Source organism: Cucumis sativus, chromosome 7 (genome assembly GCF_000004075.3).
Source record: "Cucumis sativus cultivar 9930 chromosome 7, Cucumber_9930_V3, whole genome shotgun sequence".
Lineage (NCBI taxonomy): Eukaryota > Viridiplantae > Streptophyta > Magnoliopsida > Cucurbitales > Cucurbitaceae > Cucumis > Cucumis sativus.
In genome coordinates this window covers 21,079,836-21,100,560 of record NC_026661.2, presented here as the reverse complement: position 1 = coordinate 21,100,560, position 20,725 = coordinate 21,079,836, and the positions used below count along the sequence as shown (strand labels likewise).

The window sequence follows — 20,725 nt, the reverse complement described above, 5'->3', positions numbered from 1 at the left end:
CAAATTTATTACCAACGAGATTCAAAGTTTACGGTTTCTTATGATATCTAATACATCAATTACTTTCTAAAATTTTTATTTTTTTAAAACTTAATTAAAAATTCGAAAATCTGGTAGACGCTTTTTGATACTAAATAGACATGAAATTCAAAATTGATTAACTAAACTTCTAGTTTAAGTATGACCAAACATTAATTGACATATACCTTGTCTTCCAAGGTCAAGAGTCTAATCTCTCTCCATGGAGCTGCTGCAGCTGCACATTTGTTTACTTTTCTTTTCACTTTCCCTTTTTTAGTGTATATATATATTTTTATATTTGGATGGTGTAGTTGAATTGAAATGATTCCATGCTTGACTAAAAGTGATGAAACAGTGGCTGATGAAGGCAAGCAAGACTAGGCCTGAAAGTTTCTTGTGTTATGCATTGTTTGGACAAGGAAAGAACCCAAAGCTTAAAAAAAGCTTACAGCTTTCTCTCCAATTAAACTGGCAGCCATTGCAGAGACCCATCAGAACCCTTTCCTGCTTCCCCTTTCCTTGCCATGGTTTGTCTGGGAATATTGTTTGGCTGCAAAAGATCTCGCACCCCAACAGACTATCTCCTCTCAGCTTTACTCCTCATAGTCATTCTTTCCTCTCTTCGTCTCCTCTGCTACCTCGTTTCTCGCTTCTTGAAACGACGACGCAACAACCAGCATCCCGATCCCACCTCCGAAGTTCAACCACAGACCGATGTTGCTCATCTTCAACAACCAACACCTATGCCAGACAACAAGGTTCTTACCCCTGCTGATGTTCTTCCTCTTGCTGCCTTCTCAAGAAAGTAAAGCATGTCTCGGGTTGTCTTCGCCTCCGGGTTCGAAAATCCTGTGCTTAATGTCCTTTTCTTGCATATTCATTGTTGTTGCTTGTAGCAGTTTCTGTAATGCAGCCTATCATCAATGCATAAATAATAAGGTATTGAAATGAAAGTGATTTGAATGATATTTTTGTTGTGTTTGTAGGGGAGAAGTTATGTAGAAAGAGAGAAGAGAGGTGCAAGTGCAAACAGATTCCATAGGATTCACTCTTTTACTTTAAGAGGGAGGCAATAACAATTAACATTTAAACACACAACACTCAGTGTCTTTCAGTGAAATTCTTTATCTACCAAGCAGGAAATTGTTAGCATTTCATAAGATACAACATTAGTTTATAACATAATGAACAATAATATATTTTTTGAAAACGAGCTTTCTTCACAATCCCAGGAGATGTTGTCTTCTAGGTCTTGTTCAGGACTTCATCTCGCTAGTTTCGGTTCTTGCACTTCTCTGTGGCCCTCGGTGCTGCAATTAAATGAGCAGTCATTTGTTTAGATCATGTTGAGCTTGGATACACACAAAACAATCCCGCTAATTTCCTCGGGACAGAAATATTGAAATGACTGGAAGAAGCTTACAAAAAACCGAGTATGCTAGATATCAGTTTGTGCCTCAACTCAACTTACCTAGCCCAATTGCTTCAGAACCTTTCATGATTCGGAGTCTTCTACATGACTCCGTGAACATCCTGTCAAATCCAAACCCGAAACGATAAGGGAGAAAGTAAACACAAATTAAAGATGCATGTTTTTCAGTTAAGAAAAAGTAGGAAAACAGATCAATGGATCAGAAACAAAGATTTTGGTTGAAGTTGACTCATTGATTGAACTAAACATATCGAAAGCGTTATATGAACATGCAACAAGGAGTCTTAGACTTCGTGTTTGAAGCATGTAAATCACCACATGTTCTACTTTTCCTTCATGTATTAAATCTACACGAACCGATTCTTTGTTTCATACAATCTTTTGGCAATTTCCAAGCTTAAAAGAAATAAAGGAGGCCAACAAAACAAATAAAAGGGGGAAAGAAACTTACTCCCAAGGGACATCACCAACAAGCATCCAATCTCCATCTTTATCTTCACATGTCAGCACATACTCAGATCCATGAAGGAAATCCTTCGAATTACTTTCACTCAGACGCTCTTTAGTTGGAAGTCCTTCAGTACCACACTGCCCTGAAGGATAGGAGTCAAAACAACATATAAGCATTTTTTCCATATTGAGTTGATAAAACAATGGGATGTTAAAAGATTAAAGTGAAAGTAGAACGTTCGAGATCCTTTGTTAGGAAGGAGGTAATTTACCAATAGTGAAGCAGCTAAACATTTTCTCCAAAGCCAACGATAGTTCAGAATAGTTGCTGTACAGTTTGAGATCTACCTTCCTTAGATAAGGAGCCCCTTCCATGCTAACTTTTACATAGAGGCAACCAGACGATCCTGATTTGCCCTCGCCTTCATCAGTGTTCTTTGTCGAATTGGTAGTGGTCATGGTGTTCTTCCTGAAGGATCGAATGGGTGGCCATCCCACAACCTGTGCCCTGCATTTCATAGAATTTTCCGGTCAGTAATTCATCATTTACCAAGTATAATTCGCAGGTATGAAGAAAATTCTCAAAGTGAAAATCGGAGAGAAACTTCAAATATATTGTAGACAACAGATCATATAGGATGAACCAACTCTCGCAGAAGTTGTAACAGATAAGAGAACCCCGATACTCTCCCTTCGACCAAACAGAAGAACATACTATTCATGCCTACTCTTTTTGCATCTATCATCATGAGACACATTCTTCAAGAACCCAATTGAGACTGAGAGCATGTAAGGGGGGAGGAGAAACTCCCAATAGGCCAAGCTCCATGTTCAACATCATCAACCTTGATTGTGCTTAAAGTTCATTTACAGACAGAAGTTTCTTCACAGAAACTAAACAAATTCCGATTTCAATTTTCCACAACATAAACCACGAAAACATGCAGATATAGCAAACCGAACAGTATAAGTATAGCATTAACAAGAAAAGAACCCAGCCCAGAAGAAAAAATGCCATTATCGGCAACAAAAACACCACCATAAGAAAAACAAAGTGAAGAAAAAAAAGGAAACCCAACAATTATTTCCATCAAACTAAACAAATGTACATGAACTTAACTAGAAACAATGTTTCTAGGATCAGCTTACTTAGCCAAAGGAGCACCGCCATTTTCTGAAACCTGCGGCTTCTTCTCCTGAACAGAATTTGAAGATTGAGGAACAGGAAGCACTTCCTTCACAGCTTTCAAAGTAACACAAGACTGTGGTGTATTAACATTGCTCCCTAAGCCACCAATCGTCGGCTTCCCACTTTTGGGCGAGAACAGCACAGCCCCTTCACCCAACTTAACCTCAGATCCATTACTCCCAGAGAAAACCCATTTTGCAGAAGACCCATCAATGGCGTCTGAGAAACCCCTCTTAGACCCAGAAACAAGATTCTTCAAATTCAAAGGACAAGGAGAAGAGAACCCATTACTCTGTTTATCCTCAAAATCATTCCCAAAGAAGGAAATCTCACTTCCCGATTTCCTCTCAGGCGACTGAGAACCAGGTAAACCGAGCCTCAATTCAGTATCCTTGAAACTCACAGTGGCACATTTCTTCTCCTCGTTAGTAACATGAGAACAAGAGTCGGAAGAATCAGAGGAAGACGACGATGAAGGATTCTTCTCAGGGCTTCTTTCCATCGAAGAAGCCTCTGTTAATCCTATGTAATTATGTTCCAAGGGTTTAGACATCAAAATGAGAGAACCAAGTTGTTCAAAATTCCAAGAAACAGAAGCTCATTCAACCCAAAGAGAGTAGGAGAATGGTGTGTGAGTAAGCTTTGTTTATACACAAAAAGAAGTTTTGTTGGCCGTTTCTGTAGCAATAGCAACTTTCCCTTTTCCCCAACTACACAAATGAAGTGAAATACAGAGTTAAATGGACATTAAAACACTGTAAACAAACATCATTTACTAACCATTGGAGCATCATGTAAAAAATAATAATAAAAGAAAAAGGGTGTTTAGCAAAAGCCGATTAGGAGTGATTTTTGTGAAGAAATGGTTTGTTCTGAGTCATTTCTGATGAGGGTTTCGATAAAAGTAGAAGCATAGAACAGGACACGGCTCATGGTCGAGCCAGTTATCGGCAGAAGCTGAAATTTTTCCATTTATGTTTTGTTGCCATTTTCTTCTTTTTAAATTTCTCGTATCTTTTCTTCCCCCTTTTGGGTAAATTTTATTTCTTTAGAAAGAAAAAGAACACCTCTTGGTTTCACTCTCAAAATCTTCCTTTCAACCCTCCATTGTTTGTTTCCTAGTGATCTTAAATGGCACCTCCACCTGCATCTGGACGACTTGGCTTTCATGTTCACATAATTATATATAAAGTTTACATTTGTAAATTTAAGGTGCAAAACTCAACTGGTTCGATTCAAATTTCGCCTCAAAATCAAATTGATTTTTGGTTCAAATCCAACTTTTTGTATTTAAACAATTTGATTCGGTTTTAAATTTGGTTTTGATATTTATTATTCAGTTCAAATCGTTTTTATTTTCAAACTAAGAGTGCATCAATTAAAAATCAAACTTACTCTCTTTTTTAAATATATAAATATAAACATATATTAGTTCGTGGTTTTCGGTTTCAAATTCTTTTAAATCGGATCCACTCGAATATTTTGGTTTCAATGAGTTTCAATTCAATTTGATTTTATGAAGTGATTCAGTTTTTGCCGTTTAAACGGCCACTTTTCTAATTCAAACAAACATTTCAATGTTTAATTAAAACTACATTATTTCTTCTTCCATTTCTAAAAGAATTTCAAAATCAGTTTAATTATTTTAATTTCATTATTTACAATAGATTTTATTTTAATAATTTGTTTCTAACGCAACTCAATTATAAAAAACATACGTTAATAAACTTTCCATCTGTGGTATTGAAACTCACATCTATCCGTTTCTATCATTGATAAAATCCAAAATTTTACTATAACTTGTAAATATTCTAATTTATTTTGCTATTTTAAAAAATATTTATGTATTTTGCGTATAAAAATATAATTCAATTATATGTATATAAAGAATAAAATTGAATAACAAATATATAGAAGTGAATGACTTGTTTATTATTTCTATAAAATATGTCCATAATGATCTCCACATATAAAGATATATCATACCTACCTATACCCAAAGAAAAAGTGAGAATTAAGAATAACCCTAACTTTATTAATGTATTAAGAGGACATGCCTCGTCTCATTTAGGTTTCATTATATAATGATTTTGAAAAGCATAACTAAATTCTAAATAAAAGTTTAATAATAATACCACAAGCTTAAATTTCAAGAAATTAAAATTTTAAAAATCAAATATATATTCAGTGATGTATTCATCCTTTGAGGCTTTGCTTTGATTGCTATGACACAATGCCTTTTATTTCTTCCTTTTGGTTATTTTTAACCTTTTTTGAAAAAGGGTTTTTTTTTCCTTTTCTCATTTGAATAAAATAATTAAGCAATATTTTAGAAGAGGGGAAAAACATTGAGTTTGATATATTCTTTTGAAAAGGAAAGAAAGAAAGAAAAAGGCAAAAGGCATTTTTAACTAATTAAAACACATTTTAAATTTGTTCCAAACATTTTAATTTTTTCTTACAAAAACTATTTTTGAAAACAATTGCAAAATGGGTTTCAGGCAATTTGTCATTTTGACAGCCAATAATATAAAATTAAAATCATATAAATTTTAAGATTGATTAGACTTAATTTCAAATTTCTTTTTTTTTCAATGAAAATGCATAAACATTATTGGAATTAGGCGTCTCACTGTTTTTTTACTTAATTAATTAATAACAAACTTAAAATTTTCAATCTTCAACATGATAGGTAGCAATACCAATAAAGAAAATCTCATCATTTGAAATCCAAATTTGTTTAATTAAAAAGGAAAATAAAAAACATAATTTGATGATTAATTCAATGAAATAATTATGGTTTTGTTAGTTGAAATAAAACTTAAAGAAAAGAAAAGAGAAAATGATAGTGGGAATTGAGGGACGACAGGGAGAATGGAGGAGTGTGACCCATTTGCTCCCCACGCGTGCCATTTTCCCTTCGTACCCTAAGTGCATTTCACACGCTTTCAATCTCATCCCCCCTTTTCCTTTCCTTTTAATTTTATAAAAGAGGGGGTAGGGGTAGGGGTCGGGTGCCCACGACCAAGAGGTCGAACACCGAAACATGGTCGGAGATGTGAAAATCATTGTAGGATAAACCTTTTTTTTTATATATAATAAATGAATGATTGACGTTTAGTTGAATTATGGGGTTAGTTATTGTACTAATAAGAATTATTAGTTAGTTCGATACATACTCGTTGAGTTTATTTTATATTGAATTATAGAAGTGAAGAATAAAGAAACTAATGAGAATTTTTTCTATATATTTTACTGCTAATACAAAAGACGTTTAGGCTTATATTTATATTACACATACCCTTTGCAATTAGGGCAAACACAATGTTAAAATAGAGGGACACATAATCTGCGACAAGTAACATAAATATAACAAATAGAGGAATCAAAATATCTTCCAACATGGTCATCTTGCCAAATTAGTTTGTACACATCGCACTGTTGATTGGGATATTTTGACGAGCAAAACTTCGTGTTTTATCGTTTAGAACACTGAGTAAGATATTAAATGAATAGACACGAACGGACAATTAAACTATAAGTAAAACTATCGCTTATAAACTTGATTTTAAAAAAAGAAAGAAAAAAAATCTCCACTACCTCTCGTAAGGAAATGTGATATCAACAAATTTCATTTCTCGTTATTTGACAATAAGCAAACTTTATAAAAAAAGTAATATTTTTATTATTTTAAAAATTTATCATGAAATATTAACTTTTCTTATAGATGTATTAATTTGTAAAAAGAAAAGGTTAAAAAATAGTAATAGGAGAAATAAATAATAAATGGAAATTCCAATTATTATTATAAAGAAGAGAGACAATAATTGTGGGAAGAAATTTGGTTGGTATTTTATTAATTGAATGAGAATAATAAAATGAGGAGTCAGCCGCTATTTGGTGATTTGATGGCCACAAAAACTGAAAAATGGCCCCACTTTTAGGGTTACGTGGCAAGCAAATATATTTTCTGAGCCTACGTGTCGGTTACGCATAGGCATGTTGTAAACGTGAAAGCCAATAAGCCACCATTTCCTACAGTTTCCCAATATTAAAGTTAAAAAAAGCATATATTTCATCAAGTACAACTTTATTTACGGTGAATCGTAGGCACCGACAGATTTAGTATAGGTCCAGGGACTCGATCCTCTTCAATTTTATTGTCTTTATATTTGTAGATAGTTTAGTAGTAACCATGATTGAAAAGGATGTTTGTTAGTCCTCTTTCAACCAAAGTTCAAGTATAGGTGTGTTTAAAAATATTTATAAGCTAGCTTAGATTATCTAACCCAAATTGTAAGAATCGGATTTTATTGTATTAGAAAATTGGAGGAAAAAAATTTTATCTAGTTATGTCCAATTGTGCAAGTAAGGGTAGGGTTGACGCGGTTCAACCTGATTACATTGTAAACTTGAATCTATACTATATATGTCGTATTACACTTTGAATGACAATTTGTTCATCTTTCATAATGAAAAACAATATGAAAAAAAAATGTTTGTAAATTGAATTTTGTTAGAACGTATAAATTAAACACGTTTTTAAAAGATCTAAATCATCATCGTCCACTTTAAGGTTTGATCAAAGTATATATAATTGTGGATTGAGGTGGAGTCTTAATCAAAGAGGAATAATAACGAGTAACTTAAGAAATAAGAAATTAAATGAATAAATATTGAAAAAAGAATAACATAGAGAGAATTTTAGGGATGTGATTGTGACAAATGAGGGATTCATATGGAGCTTTCAATTGATTTATTATTATCAAAATTATTGGCCTTCATTTATTTTTATACATATCCCCACATATTTCTTACATTGTTATTATTATTTTGGGTCACAATTCTCTCTTTTTCACACATAAGATTTCAAAATGAACCTCATGTGTACATATGAGTAAATGCACAATATCTATTTGTGTTTTCTCATCTGCCCTTTTTTGGTATTTCCTATAGGTCTTATCATATATCTATTTTGCTATAAGACTTTAAAATCTACACCAATAAAAGCTATAAATTCCAAGAAACAAGTTTTTCATACCATAAGGGTTGTCTCCTCCTAAAAAGAGTTCGATTTGAGGTTTATGAAAAAAATACTTTTTTCTTATAAGTGCGAGATGATGATAAGGCGTTTTTGGTACATGTTATAATAGGGTCTTTAATAGAGGAGAAGTCCTAACAAGTTGGTCGTAGGAGAACTTGTGGGTGGATTGAATCCTTTGCGATGGAAATGACCTTTTAATTCCTTTCCCTAGCCCAACTAAGAGAAAACACCTACTCCTAAAACAAAAACAAAGCAAATCGGAATATTATTAACACACATTCAATTTTCAGCTGATAAGTTAAGGTTGAGCCCTTTTAGGATTCTTAGTCAGCCACTGTTCTGCAATCTTTCTAAACGGCTAATGTCATTGACTCTAATACGTTTTTATTAAAATATTATCGTTGACGGTTTTCATACAAAATTACCATAAGCTAAGCTCTGGGTTTTTTTTTTTTTAATGATTGTTTTTTTTTAGAAATAAAAAGGGTAACTATTGGGGAATGATATATAGGTAATGAAGATGAAGATAAGGATAAGTTATTTATATTTATGTTTTTAAAAGATGTTAATGAGATGGCAATTCCAAAGCAGTGTTGGAGGCTGAGCTGGCTAATCACTTTGGAAATGTGAAGTTTTTTTTCAAGATGTGAATTATGACCTGTCCTTTTCATTTAAAGGATTGAGATTATAATGTCTAATTACATTAATTACTTCAATTCAGGTTTCTTCAGATAGGATCAAAACTTTAGTTTCTTTTTTGATGTTCTTGTATTATTTTCTTATCATAAATTTCAATTTTCTATTTTCTCTCAACTTTAAATTTTACTAAAAATTTGAATCATATCTATTGTTTTACTAGTATAGATATTAAATATATGTGTTTTAAATGTAATATGTAAATATTTATATTCAATTGAACAATTATTAAAAAAGTAAACTAAATAATTACTAATGGTGAATTAAATTTAACATCAATTAGCTATTTAATTGAAAAATAGTAAACAACTCTACTTCCCCCAAGAGGTAATAATAATAAGAATACTGAAAGGTTTTGGGCCTATTTTTCACATTAATGGCCCAATAGAAAAATACATGAATAGGCTTAAGCCCAAATTCCACTAATATTCGATTTCCCCCAAATCTCAGCAAGGGTATTACAGTCATTGCGAAAAAAAAGAAACCCAATCTCCACATCGCCATGGCTTCTTCTCTTCACTCCACATTTCTCAAATCCCAAATCTCAATTCCGATCCCCGCCTCCACCGCTACATCCCCGGTCGCCGTTTCCTTTCGAGTACGCTGCGGCCCACGGGACAACCGAGGACCGCTAGTGAAAGGCAGAACCCTAAGCATCGAAGCAATCCAAGCAATTCAATCCCTAAAACGGGCCGAGAGATCCGACCCGACGAAGCTCCAACAAGTCCTCTCCACTACACTCTCCCGGTTGCTCAAAGCCGACCTCGTCGCCACCTTAAAGGAACTCCTCCGGCAGGAACGGTGCGCCCTAGCCTTGGAGGTTTTCGCCGTAATCAAATCGGAGTACCGTGCCGAATTGGGACTGTACGCGGAGGTGGCAGCGGCGCTGTCGAGGAACGGAGCGGCAGAGGAAATCGACCGACTGGTTAGCGATTTAGACGGCGGAGATGGAGTGATTGAGTGGGGGGATGATGATAAGGGTTTGATTAAGTTGATTAAGGCGGTGATTAGTGGGAATAGAAGGGAATCGACGGTCAGGATTTATCGGATGATGAGGAGGAAGGGTTGGGGATCGATGATTAAAGCTGATGATTATATGATTAAGGTTTTAAGTAAGGGTTTAAGGAGGCTTGGGGAAATAGAGTTGGCTGATGAGATAAATAGGGAATTTGAAGACTTAGTGGGCAGTTTTTGAAAAATTTGTATAATGTTTTTATTATAATGTTTGGTTATTACATTATTTTGGGATTATTAACTAATTTGGCAAAGGTGTTGATGAATTATAACATAAAGTTCTATTTATTTATTGTTGTGATGTGACAAATCCTTGCGCAAGCTTTCTTCCTCTACTAAAATCTTTTAATACAAAATCCTTTTTAGCCTTTTCTCTCAAAGTAAATTTATGTTAAAATAAATTAGTTTGATTTCTAAAGGTATGCATATGCACTATTAAATATATATATATAAGTAATTTTATGAATTTCATTTTACTTTATCTTAAAGAAAATAGTACTTGTTCCTTCTTCTTTAAGATCCAATTTATACATTTTTCAACTTTCAGGTATAGTCTTTTAAAAATAGTATTTATTTTTTGAATTTGGTTAAGAATAATACAAATTATGGTAGGAAAAATAAAGAAAATAAACACAATTTAAAGAAACAAAAACAAAACTAATCTCTTCGGTAATGTTTGTTATTGTGAGGGACAAATATATTTTTGTATATTATTATTAATTTTGAAATATCATATTACAATGTATATTAAATAAAATTATCACTCTTACATTATAACCATAAGTAAAGTAAGTAAAAGTAATAAAATCTTGCATTCTCTTTTTTGTTAATACTATTGGAGCATCAATAAAACGTCGATATATTTTTTAACATTTGTTAATGTATTTACTATATAGTTTTTGATGCCGTCTTTATAAAAGTCATGAATATGCTACTACTTACCCTGATTTACCTATTTCTTAAATACAACAACTGAATTTGAATGTTATCTTTTAACTAATAATAATAAAAAGAATTGAACAAAGACTAAAATAGTTAACAAAAATTGAAAAGGAAGATATTTTAAAACATGTTTAAAGTAACAACATGGAAGTGACACTTAATTGAAAGAAAAGATTGGACAGGAATTTTTAAAAGTTAAGAAAGAGAGAAAAAAAAAAAAAAAAAGCTCTTTAGAAAAAGTAAAACTTTTTTCTTCTTTAATTTGGCAAATTAAAGTTTTTTTTTTAAAAAAATTAAATTATTGTGGAAAATGGAATTTTGGATTTTGGAATCTCTATGAGGATAGGATTCAAACCCTTCTTTGTTGATACCATTCTAAAACCTTTATAATTTTCTTAATTAAATCAAATATGGAACATATTTCACTACAAATTTACAAAAATCACATTTTAAAAAACCAACCAAATTTCAACACCTATATTCCTTAACTATCTTGAATTTCAAACCTTTGCTTTTACTTTTAGATTAAAAAAAAAAAGAACAAGAAGAAAGAGAAAAATCTAAAGTTAATTTTCATAAATATAAAAAAAACACTAAAATATTACGGACTCTGGATGCCAATTAATAACATTGTAAATATTGTGACCTTTTTCCGTTTTCAAATTTATTTTCGTTTTCTCTAGTTGGATTTTTAAAAAACGAAAGAAAAATCTAACTATAAATAAGCAAATAAAGAAATCATGATAGTCGCAAATTTAACAATTAGATTTAAAATAATTAAGTTACACAACATTTTAAAAAATTTATAAATATAACAAAAATCGTCAAATTCTATCCATGATGAAAGTATGTTATAAATATTAGTGTGACGATAGTTTTATTATATTTACAATTTTTTTTTTAAATATTGTCATAACTAAACCCATGGATTTATTTGTGCAATGTGGATTGTTTGAGCCTACTCTCGGCCCATTACCATGGTTGGCTTGTTGGGCCTGTTATAGGCCCATTCTACCCATTTCCGGTCTAATATTTCGCCCACTACCTTACCATTCAACGTATACATACATCGTTTTCATAATCTAATTTGTAGACTTAGATTATATCATATTTGCCTAAACTTATATACTAATTGTAAAATTAAATGCTGATTAAAAAAAGAAAAATTTGTAGAGTGAGATATTGGGAATTAAAATTGAAGTTTGGATTAAAATTTTAATATAATTTTCCATTATTAATTTTGGCTGGAGGTGGGAGTGGTTGGAATTATTTTCTTTAACAACCTCAAAAGAGAAACAAAAAAATAATATCCCCTTTTGACTTCTTTCTCCCCTCTCATCAAATTAAATATAAAGTTGTGTTTAGAGCTTTATTAAAAATATAAAAATATACATTAATTAGTAATAGTAGGATGTACAATTCAACCCTCACCATTCATTTTTTTTTTAATAAATAAATAAATGAATTTACTATATATTAAAATTTAATTTTTCCAAGTTGTGAAATTTTAAGAATTGAGATATGGATAGACCCACTATTGTGACTTTGAGAAGAAAATGAAGAATTGAAAATAATTCATTACTATGTGTAATATATTAATTGATTTAGAATTGAAAAGGGAAAAAGATAGAAATGAAAAGAGAAAAAAAGGGTTTGAAAACATTGTGCCATTTTAACAAACAGACAAGAAGTAGAAAAGTTGAAGTGGAAAAGTTCATCTTTTAAATATTTTTCTTTTTCTTTTTAATTATTATTATTTTGTCCTAATTAAACACTTTAATTAGTAGTTTATTTTGTTTTAGTCTTTTCAATTTTGTTATGTAGTCATTTTAATCATACTCTTTCATTCCAAGTCTTAGGTGTACATGATCTTCAAGGAAAAAAAATATTCAATGAATGAAGTTTTTTGGTAAATTATTTTGTACCTTTGTTTTTATTGGTTCAATCCTAAGAACTTTAAAATTGATATGTGTAAATTAAATGAGTTGGTGGTATATATATAGATTAGTAAATAGGTCATCATATAAATTTAATTTCACATACTATCAAGTGATCATATTCTTGCTTTGGATACTTCTTTTCTTGTAGATTTAATTATGGATATATAAAATCTAAAATACTATATTAATGAAATAACTTAACTAATTTTGTTGTATTATATATGATTAAGTTGCACATCTATTTGTTATTAAATTAATCTCTATCACCAATATTATAACATTAAAATTAAAAACAACGTGTCAATTATAATAATATTCGAAAAATTTTACTATCTAGGGTTGTTTGAGGTTTGATTCATCATTTAAAAAAGTAAAAAAGATAAATAATATATTTAACTTTTATTTAGCAAAATTTCATATTCTATTATATGAATGATAATGTTTATCAAAATCATAGATAGACACGGAAATCTAGTCGTATCTATTGTTAATATGTCCGATTAAAATGTTATTATATATTCATCAATCAAATGTTGATAATTTAAGACTTATTATTTGAGAATGAACATTTTCAAATATAGAAAAATAAATCTAAAATATTTATAAAATATAACGAAATTTCGTATCTATTAAATCGTGGATATTCGTGGTATTATGATATATATATATATATATATATATATTAGGAAAGAAAACAATAGAGAGAAGGCCATCTCTTTAACTTTTGTTGCCTCTCCACTAATAATTATAATAATAAAGCAAAGCAAAGCAAACCATCCAAATAAAATGAAAAAACCAAAAAGGAAAAACACACAAAGGTTACAAATTAAAGTTCCCTATCAATATACAAACCCTCCTTCTTTCTCAAAAACCTTTCATCTCTCTCTCTCTCTTTCCCTCTCTCTCTCAACTTTAATTACAAACACCAAAAATTCCCATATTCCTTAGAAGAAGAAAAATAAGTTTAATGCATATATTATATATATATATATATATATATATACATACTTATCTCAAATCCATTATTATTTTCCCATCAGAATTTCACATTCTGTTGTTCATCTTGTTCATCATCTTCCCCATATAAATTTGTAGAGCTCAAACTTAAACACAAATGATGGCTGGAAACCCTAATTGGTGGGCTATGTTTCCACCTTCTTCTTTCAGTTCTTTTGCTGATCATCAACCTCAATCTTGGAGCCAACTTCTCTTGTAACTAAATTATTCATTAACTTTCTTATATTATCAATTACATTTAATTTGTTTTTGTGTGTGTGTTTTGATTTTTGTTTCTTTTGTTGTTGAAATTATCAGAGGAGATGAAGATAGGGTTTTGAACCAAACCCAAATGAGTCATTATCAACCAAAAAAGTTGGAGAATTGGGAAGACCAAATCTTGAACAATAATATTACTTCTTCTTCGCAGTTTGAAGCCTCTACTTTTGTTGATAATATTATTGTCAAGCAGCAACAACTTCATTCCAACAATAATATTCTTCACCCTAATACTATCATTTCTTCTCATCATACCAACAAATTTCTTGACTTTTCTTCCAATACTAACAACAACAACCAAGATCACAACACCAACCACCTCGCTCTCCGTCCTGCCGCTCCCGATCCCGACCACTTGTCCGAGGTGAGATTTGAATTTTTATCGCTGTATTATTGTTTTGTTTTTAATCTGTCATGCATACTATAAACTAACTCTCTCTCTCCCTCTCTTGGAAACGAACAGTCGTCGAAAAACCAGTCCATCGGTTCTACCGGCGGAGCGTGCAAGAAGGCTAGGGTTCATCCACCATCTTCCAGCCAACCACCTCTTAAAGTAAATAGTACTTCTTCAGAATCTTTAACTTTAAAGCTAATTATGAATTAGACTTTTGTTTTATGGGGAGAAAGCCAATAATTGTCTCTTCAAATTTTTATAAAAGTTGAAATGTTTTAAAGTTTTTCCTTTCTTATTTACTTTAAAAATTTTGAAGTTTAAGGTTAAAATGGTAGATGAAAGATAACATCTCTTTTCAAAAGACATTTGATATTTGCATGAAAGTTTGAATATATGTTTATGAATTAGATTACTTTTGTTTTGGGGTTATGGAAATTAATAACAGGTGAGGAAGGAGAAGCTCGTAGATCGAATTACTGCTCTTCATCAAATAGTTTCCCCATTTGGAAAGGTAAAGTCCGCCAACCTCCGCTAGATTTCAAACTTCCATTACGTGTTTTTTAGGTCAAAACTGCGTTTTTAAACTTTGAAGTTTCATTCTTTTTTTCTTTTTACGTTTTTATATTGTGAAATTTGTCCATAAACAACGAAATATATATCCTTTACGTTAATGTAAAAGATGAAAAAATAACTTACCATTAGTTGAATATGATAGTTATTACCAATGTTTATTCTTAGCCCGTCAAAACTGTCACTTTATTTTTACGTTAACGATGTTGTCAAATATCATAATACATTCCTTTAATTTTTTCACTAAGTTTTACTCTACATATAAACCGCCTAAAGTTAGCAAGACCTAAGTTCGGGTCTCACTTTTTAACATTTTATAAATTCACGTTAATATAAATAATTAATTTCAAACTTTAGTAATATTGATAAAATTGACGCTTTTTTTTTTATGACTATTTAACAAATTTCCTTTCAAACTCTTCAGATCAATAAAACTATACATATATTTGTTCTTTTGCACATAAATGATAAAACAGAGAGAAGTTCAAAAGATCAATTTATTTGCTCAAACCCACTTTTGCTTTTCTTTCAAACAATCATCAAAACGATTTCAGGCTTTCTTTCTCCTTTTTTTTCTTTAATAATTATTATTGAACTTTATTTGTTTTTCTTTGGGTTAATTCCCTTTTGCAGACTGATACAGCCTCTGTATTGTCAGAAGCAATTGGATATATCAGATTTCTTCAAGGACAAATTGAGGTATTCCCAGTTTTATATTCTTGTTTTTCTTCCTTTTCTTTACTCTGAAAAAGAAACCCCATTATCATTATATAACTGCAGAATATGAGAAATATATATATATATATCTGTAAACCCCATGCTTTTCTGAACATTCTTTTCTTTGGATCCTCATAATATGACTTTTTCTTTCTCTTTTTTGACTGGCAGGCACTTAGTTACCCTTACTTACAAAGTGCTCCAAAAGATCTAAGGAATTCACAACCTATGGTAAGTATATATATATATACACACACACATATCCACACAAATTTTAACACATTTCTATCAATTGTAGTGTTGTTGTGTGAATGAATAGTAACAAGTAAAACTGAGATATCTTTTGAAAATTAAGCTTACAAAATTTCACTTCCATCTGTTTACTTTTTTAAGTTTTTGTTAACTATATTGTATGCATGTTTTTAAAACCAAACCAAGTGTCCAAGTGTTAAAAACTATATATAAAATATGTGTTAATTTTTTAAAAAAAGTTTACTAAAAAGTTAAAACGAAACGAAATTGTTACTAAATAAGATATTGAATTTTGACATTCACTTTCTTTGACAAATTAAAATAATAAATTTTCATAAATTAACGAGTTTAGTATGAAGAGAAAATTTTTAATTAACCGGTAATATCTTTTTTTACTACAAACGTTTTGAATGGAAATGGTTAACTTTGTTGAATGTCTCTAATATTTTCTTTAATTACCTCTTTTCTTCATAAATGAGAGCCTAATTTATAGAAAGGAGTTAACTATTTTTATTTTATTGACAAAATTCATAAATTGAAAGAGTTGGGTACAAAGTTTAGGTAAAAAGGGTAAACTTCTTCTTTTTCCTAAAAATTAAATTTCAAAATATTTTAACTTTATGACAATGATGATGTTGTATAGCATAGCTTTTTAAGAAGAAGGGCAAGCTTTACTTTTAAGAGCTTTTTCTTTCTAACATGTCAACCGACATTTTATCGTAAAGAAAAACTCTTAAACATCCTTCAACACTAAAATAGAACGAGAGTTTACATACATGATTACGAATCACCTTTTTCGTGAAGGACCGATCTTGACATAACAACCATAGAAAAAAAGTGATTTGGAGATGAAATTGATGAATTTGACTAAGAAAATAAGATTGATTCTGGGGGGGGGCTAGGTCTAACATATTGTAAAAGCATCTAAATAAACATATAGAAAAAAAGATATATATTTTTTGAAATAAAGAATAATTAAAATTAAAGAAAAGGGAACAAGGTTCTTAGCTTTATATATAACTTTAAAAATACTTACTCAAAAGTAGACCCCAAAAGAAAAGAAAAGAAGAAACAGTCTTGCTTGGGACTGCCTAATTAATTCTTTGTTTTGGAATCCCAAAATATATAAAAAATGATATATTATTTTAGATTTAAAAGAAAAAGTTAGAGAATGATGGAGATTATTAAATTCATAAATACCTTTTTTTCTTTCTTTCTTTCTTCTTTTTCTTTTTGGCCAATCCAGCTTTTTCAATGACTCGTGTCTCAGCAGAAAAGTGACCCCCCATTCACCTATTCATCTCTCTTTTGATTATACATACATACATAAATACATACACACACACACATATATATATAGGTTTGAAAGTTAATAGCATAAGTTGTATATAACTATTGTGTAGGGAGGAGAAGAGATGATGAAAAATGAAGATGAGAAGAGATTAATGAAGGATTTAAGGAGTAAAGGGCTGTGCTTGGTGCCACTGTCATGCACACATCTTGTTGGAGCTGATCATACTAATCATAATAATATCAATAATAATAATCATCATCATAATAATATTGCACTTCCTTATTGGTCTCCTTTTTAATATCATCATCACTTTATAATAATTTCCATTATTAATTAATATATAACATCATGACCAGTCACCCCTTCCTCTCAAAACCCTAAATTTGGGCTGACTGCTCAAGATGCTATATCTCTCTCTCTTTATATATATACTCGTATTAGGATTTAAAGTATTAATCTTGAATGTTTTTAATGAAGTTTTTTTTTTTTTTTTACTTTCTTTCCTTCTCTTGATCTTAATTAATAAATGTAGATTATTATTGTTGCATGTTATTAAATTAAAGCCTAATTAATTTGGGCTTGGGTTTCCTTTGTTGAACACTTTTGAGTTGTAACCCACTCTGTGTTGTGTTGTTGTGTAGGGCAAAATTAAGTTTATAATTTTGCTTTTCTTTCTTTTTCTTTCCCCACTCTTAATTATTTTTTTGGTAATTAAATTTGTTTGTTGATTATAATATATATGTATATATATATATACATGTGTGTGTTCTTTAGCTTTATTGGTTTAATTAATTTATGTTTTTAAAGTGTATATATGTTTATGTTTAGAAATTGTAACAAGTGATGAGAGAAGAGAACTAATTATATATAAGAGAATATTAATTTATAGAAAATTATTTCAAATTGCTAAAAAATAGTACATTTTAGAATATTAATTTATTTAGAAAATTATAGTCTATTTATAAAAAAAATATTTTATTTTATCATCAATAGAATTTTTTTTAAAAGAAAAATGATAAAAGGATGCAATACCCCACCAGTTTTCTCAACATTAATTTTGACAGGTAAAAACACTATTGAAAATTTAAGAATTAGAAAATATAAAGATTCATACAAATCCAAAAATTATATATTGAAAAACAAGTAAATACTTTATGGTTTTATGTTTTATTTAATTGAGTAAATGGATTTCAAACACTGGCCACTTTTCCCATTTACCAACCATATAGTATATAAAATTAATCTGCAAACTATAGTACATGTTAATAAATAGAAAAAGAAAATACCATTTATAAATAAATTAAAATGTACTCTAAAACTAATAATTATAGCTAGTTAAATTATAATACTCAATTACTCATACCTAAAATTTGAAATCTAAATCGAACGTTAATTATTTTCGACATTTTTCTACCACTCTTATGATCCGACAATATCATTCTTGTTTATTTTGAACTATTGTTTTTAAGTGTGAAGATTATTTCGACCACAAAGAAATATAAGTCTTTTTCATCTTATTCTTTTTCCCTCATCTTTCATCTAGAACGAAATAAAAATTAAGGTCACAAATTCTCTTCCAAAGTTTAATTGTCTTCTTAATCAACAACTTAAAGTTAATCTCATCTACAAATATAACAATTAGTGATATCCTCAGGTAGAATTCTCTATAAGGTCAATTTTGGGGTCAAATCGTACAATTATCTTTTAGTATTACGTCTGTGTCATCTTCATCTCTACCCACAAAATTCCAATCTTATCGTATTACTTCATCTGTCCTAGAAAACTTTAGTGTCATCTTCATCTCTCCCCACAAAATTCCTTCATCTTTCTCTTTCACCCTCCTCTTTTAGCTATGACGGATCAATGGAAACGCACTGCTCTTCTTGTTATCGACATGCAGGTTTTTTCCCATTTTATTTTCTTCCTAATTCACTCCCCTTCTCTACTCCCACATTCAATCTCTTTCTTCCAATAATTAATTCTTCGTTACAGACAGATTTCTTTGACGAACACTCCGCCTTCGCTGTACCAGGAGCCTCCACCATAATACCAAGCGTCTCCAATGCTATCGAAATCGCAAGGAATCGCGGGTTGTTCATCATTTGGGTCCGTTAATTTTGAAAAAGAAAAAAAAAAGACGATCCCTAATCCTCTGTTTGGGCGGGTTTCATATTGTGAATTGAATTACTGTTTGTTTTACCCTAGGTTGTTCGAGAACATGATGGTGAAGGACGAGATGTTGAACGATTTCGCCGTCATTACTATGGGAATGGGAAGCCGAATCCTAGTGTGAAAGGGAGCAAAGGGGCTGAGTTAGTAGAAGGGCTTGAAATTAAAGAAGGAGAATATAAATTGGTTAAAACTAGGTTCAGTGCCTTTTTTAATACTAATTTACATTCTCTTCTTCAAGGGGCGGGTATCACTGATTTGGTTGTTTGTGGTAACATTCTCCTTATATATACATATTTCCTGTTAGTTCTGTTCCAATATGAATTTGTAAGGGTTTTGAATGAATTAATATAATGGTAGGTGTTCAAACCCCAAACTGTATCAGACAGACTGTTTTTGATGCTGTAGCTTTGGATTACCATTCTATCACTCTTCTTTATGATGCTACTGCAGCTGCTACTCCCAAAATTCATCATGGTATCTCTAATTTCCTCCTCTATAGCTTTTGATTTCAGTAATCAGTAGTGATTATTTGTAATGTTGTAGTTGTTTACTCCCAAATTGATATTGGCATTAACTTCTTAGAACTTTGAGACTGATTAAGTATTGGTATATGATGTTAGAGCCGGAGCCTTAGTTAGAGATATAAGAAATGTAAATCAGTAAATAGCTAGTAATTAAGTTAGGTTAGGGCTTTTAGTTATAAATAAGAGGGAATAAGGTTGGAAGGAGGGTATGAACAATTCTGAGGGATTTCTTGTGGAGAATTTGGGAGAGATTAGCCCTCTCGAAAGGCTAGGGTCATGTTGTTACTTCTCATATATTTGAGTGTTCTTTGTTTGTTCTTGTTAGAATATCCTAACGTATGATTAAATTTAACTAGCCTGTTGGTTTGAGTTTCTGGGTTGAGATTAGTGATTTGACATACCTTTTGTACGTTGTTGTTAGATTTTGATTGGCTATGATTTTGATATTGAATCTCATGATAAATGTTCTTGGTATGTATCAGATAATACCACTGACATGGAGAACGTGGGAGTTGTGGTGAAGAGAGTTGATCAATGGGGGGAAGTCTGATTGATTCTGAGGCTTGAACCAACCCAATTCTGCCACGGGAATAAATGAAGTTCCAGTTCTGGTGATTTTCATCTACTGCAATGAATCCATGGTTTGATCTTCAACCATGCTTCATATCGAACAATCTTTATCTCTCCCTCTTGCTTTGAGCTTCCAAGAACTTTGATTCTCTTCTGTGTATAATAAAAGAAAACAAGCTTCCTTTTTCATGGAAGAGAAATACAATCTCTCTTTTTTCTTCTTTGCATT

At 30.8% G+C, this 20,725-nt stretch overlaps 4 protein-coding genes and 1 long non-coding RNA gene across 5 annotated transcripts; 4 read left to right on the top strand and 1 right to left on the bottom strand.

Moving 5' to 3' along the window:
- Positions 1-124: 124 nt before the first annotated feature.
- On the top strand, positions 125-1,176 carry LOC116405130. The gene is made up of 2 exons (XR_004218226.1): positions 125-859; positions 1,008-1,176. It is a non-coding gene; the product is annotated as an uncharacterized LOC116405130 (long non-coding RNA).
- On the bottom strand, positions 1,046-4,029 carry LOC101217901 (auxin-responsive protein IAA21). The gene is made up of 5 exons (XM_004141708.3): positions 3,053-4,029; positions 2,176-2,411; positions 1,905-2,046; positions 1,493-1,554; positions 1,046-1,331 (listed from the first exon to the last, which is right to left on the bottom strand). The coding sequence occupies exons 1-5, from the start codon at positions 3,643-3,645 to the stop codon at positions 1,294-1,296; spliced, it is 1,071 nt and encodes a 356-aa protein (XP_004141756.1). The 5' UTR covers positions 3,646-4,029; the 3' UTR covers positions 1,046-1,293.
- Positions 4,030-9,094: 5,065 nt separating this feature from the next.
- Positions 9,095-10,156, top strand: LOC101217831 (protein THYLAKOID ASSEMBLY 8, chloroplastic). Its single transcript, XM_004141790.3, has one exon. It carries the CDS (start codon positions 9,335-9,337, stop codon positions 10,025-10,027), a length of 693 nt encoding a protein of 230 aa, XP_004141838.1. The 5' UTR covers positions 9,095-9,334; the 3' UTR covers positions 10,028-10,156.
- Positions 10,157-13,539: 3,383 nt separating this feature from the next.
- On the top strand, positions 13,540-17,906 carry LOC101218066 (transcription factor bHLH68). The gene is made up of 7 exons (XM_004141791.3): positions 13,540-13,940; positions 14,043-14,367; positions 14,467-14,556; positions 14,843-14,908; positions 15,601-15,666; positions 15,856-15,915; positions 17,340-17,906. Exons 1-7 carry the CDS (start codon positions 13,843-13,845, stop codon positions 17,526-17,528), a joined length of 894 nt encoding a protein of 297 aa, XP_004141839.1. The 5' UTR covers positions 13,540-13,842; the 3' UTR covers positions 17,529-17,906.
- Positions 17,907-18,957: 1,051 nt separating this feature from the next.
- On the top strand, positions 18,958-20,725 carry LOC101219721 (probable inactive nicotinamidase At3g16190). Its single transcript, XM_004141716.3, has 5 exons — positions 18,958-19,130; positions 19,223-19,336; positions 19,436-19,670; positions 19,760-19,876; positions 20,409-20,725. Exons 1-5 carry the CDS (start codon positions 19,083-19,085, stop codon positions 20,474-20,476), a joined length of 582 nt encoding a protein of 193 aa, XP_004141764.1. The 5' UTR covers positions 18,958-19,082; the 3' UTR covers positions 20,477-20,725.

Bases quoted from the DNA above. Each gene is read 5' to 3' on its own strand.
- LOC101218066 (XM_004141791.3), top strand. From the start codon at position 13,843: ATGATGGCTGGAAACCCTAATTGGTGGGCTATGTTTCCACCTTCTTCT. The intron at 13,941-14,042 runs GTAACTAAATTA...TGAAATTATCAG, and splicing joins TCTTGGAGCCAACTTCTCTT to AGGAGATGAAGATAGGGTTT. The intron at 15,916-17,339 runs GTAAGTATATAT...ACTATTGTGTAG, and splicing joins TAAGGAATTCACAACCTATG to GGAGGAGAAGAGATGATGAA.
- LOC101217831 (XM_004141790.3), top strand. From the start codon at position 9,335: ATGGCTTCTTCTCTTCACTCCACATTTCTCAAATCCCAAATCTCAATT.
- LOC101219721 (XM_004141716.3), top strand. From the start codon at position 19,083: ATGACGGATCAATGGAAACGCACTGCTCTTCTTGTTATCGACATGCAG. The intron at 19,337-19,435 runs GTCCGTTAATTT...GTTTTACCCTAG, and splicing joins GCGGGTTGTTCATCATTTGG to GTTGTTCGAGAACATGATGG. The intron at 19,877-20,408 runs GTATCTCTAATT...GGTATGTATCAG, and splicing joins TACTCCCAAAATTCATCATG to ATAATACCACTGACATGGAG.
- LOC101217901 (XM_004141708.3), bottom strand. From the start codon at position 3,645: ATGTCTAAACCCTTGGAACATAATTACATAGGATTAACAGAGGCTTCT. The intron at 2,412-3,052 runs GTAAGCTGATCC...TATGAAATGCAG, and splicing joins GGCGGTGCTCCTTTGGCTAA to GGCACAGGTTGTGGGATGGC. The intron at 2,047-2,175 runs GTAAATTACCTC...CCTATCCTTCAG, and splicing joins GTTTAGCTGCTTCACTATTG to GGCAGTGTGGTACTGAAGGA.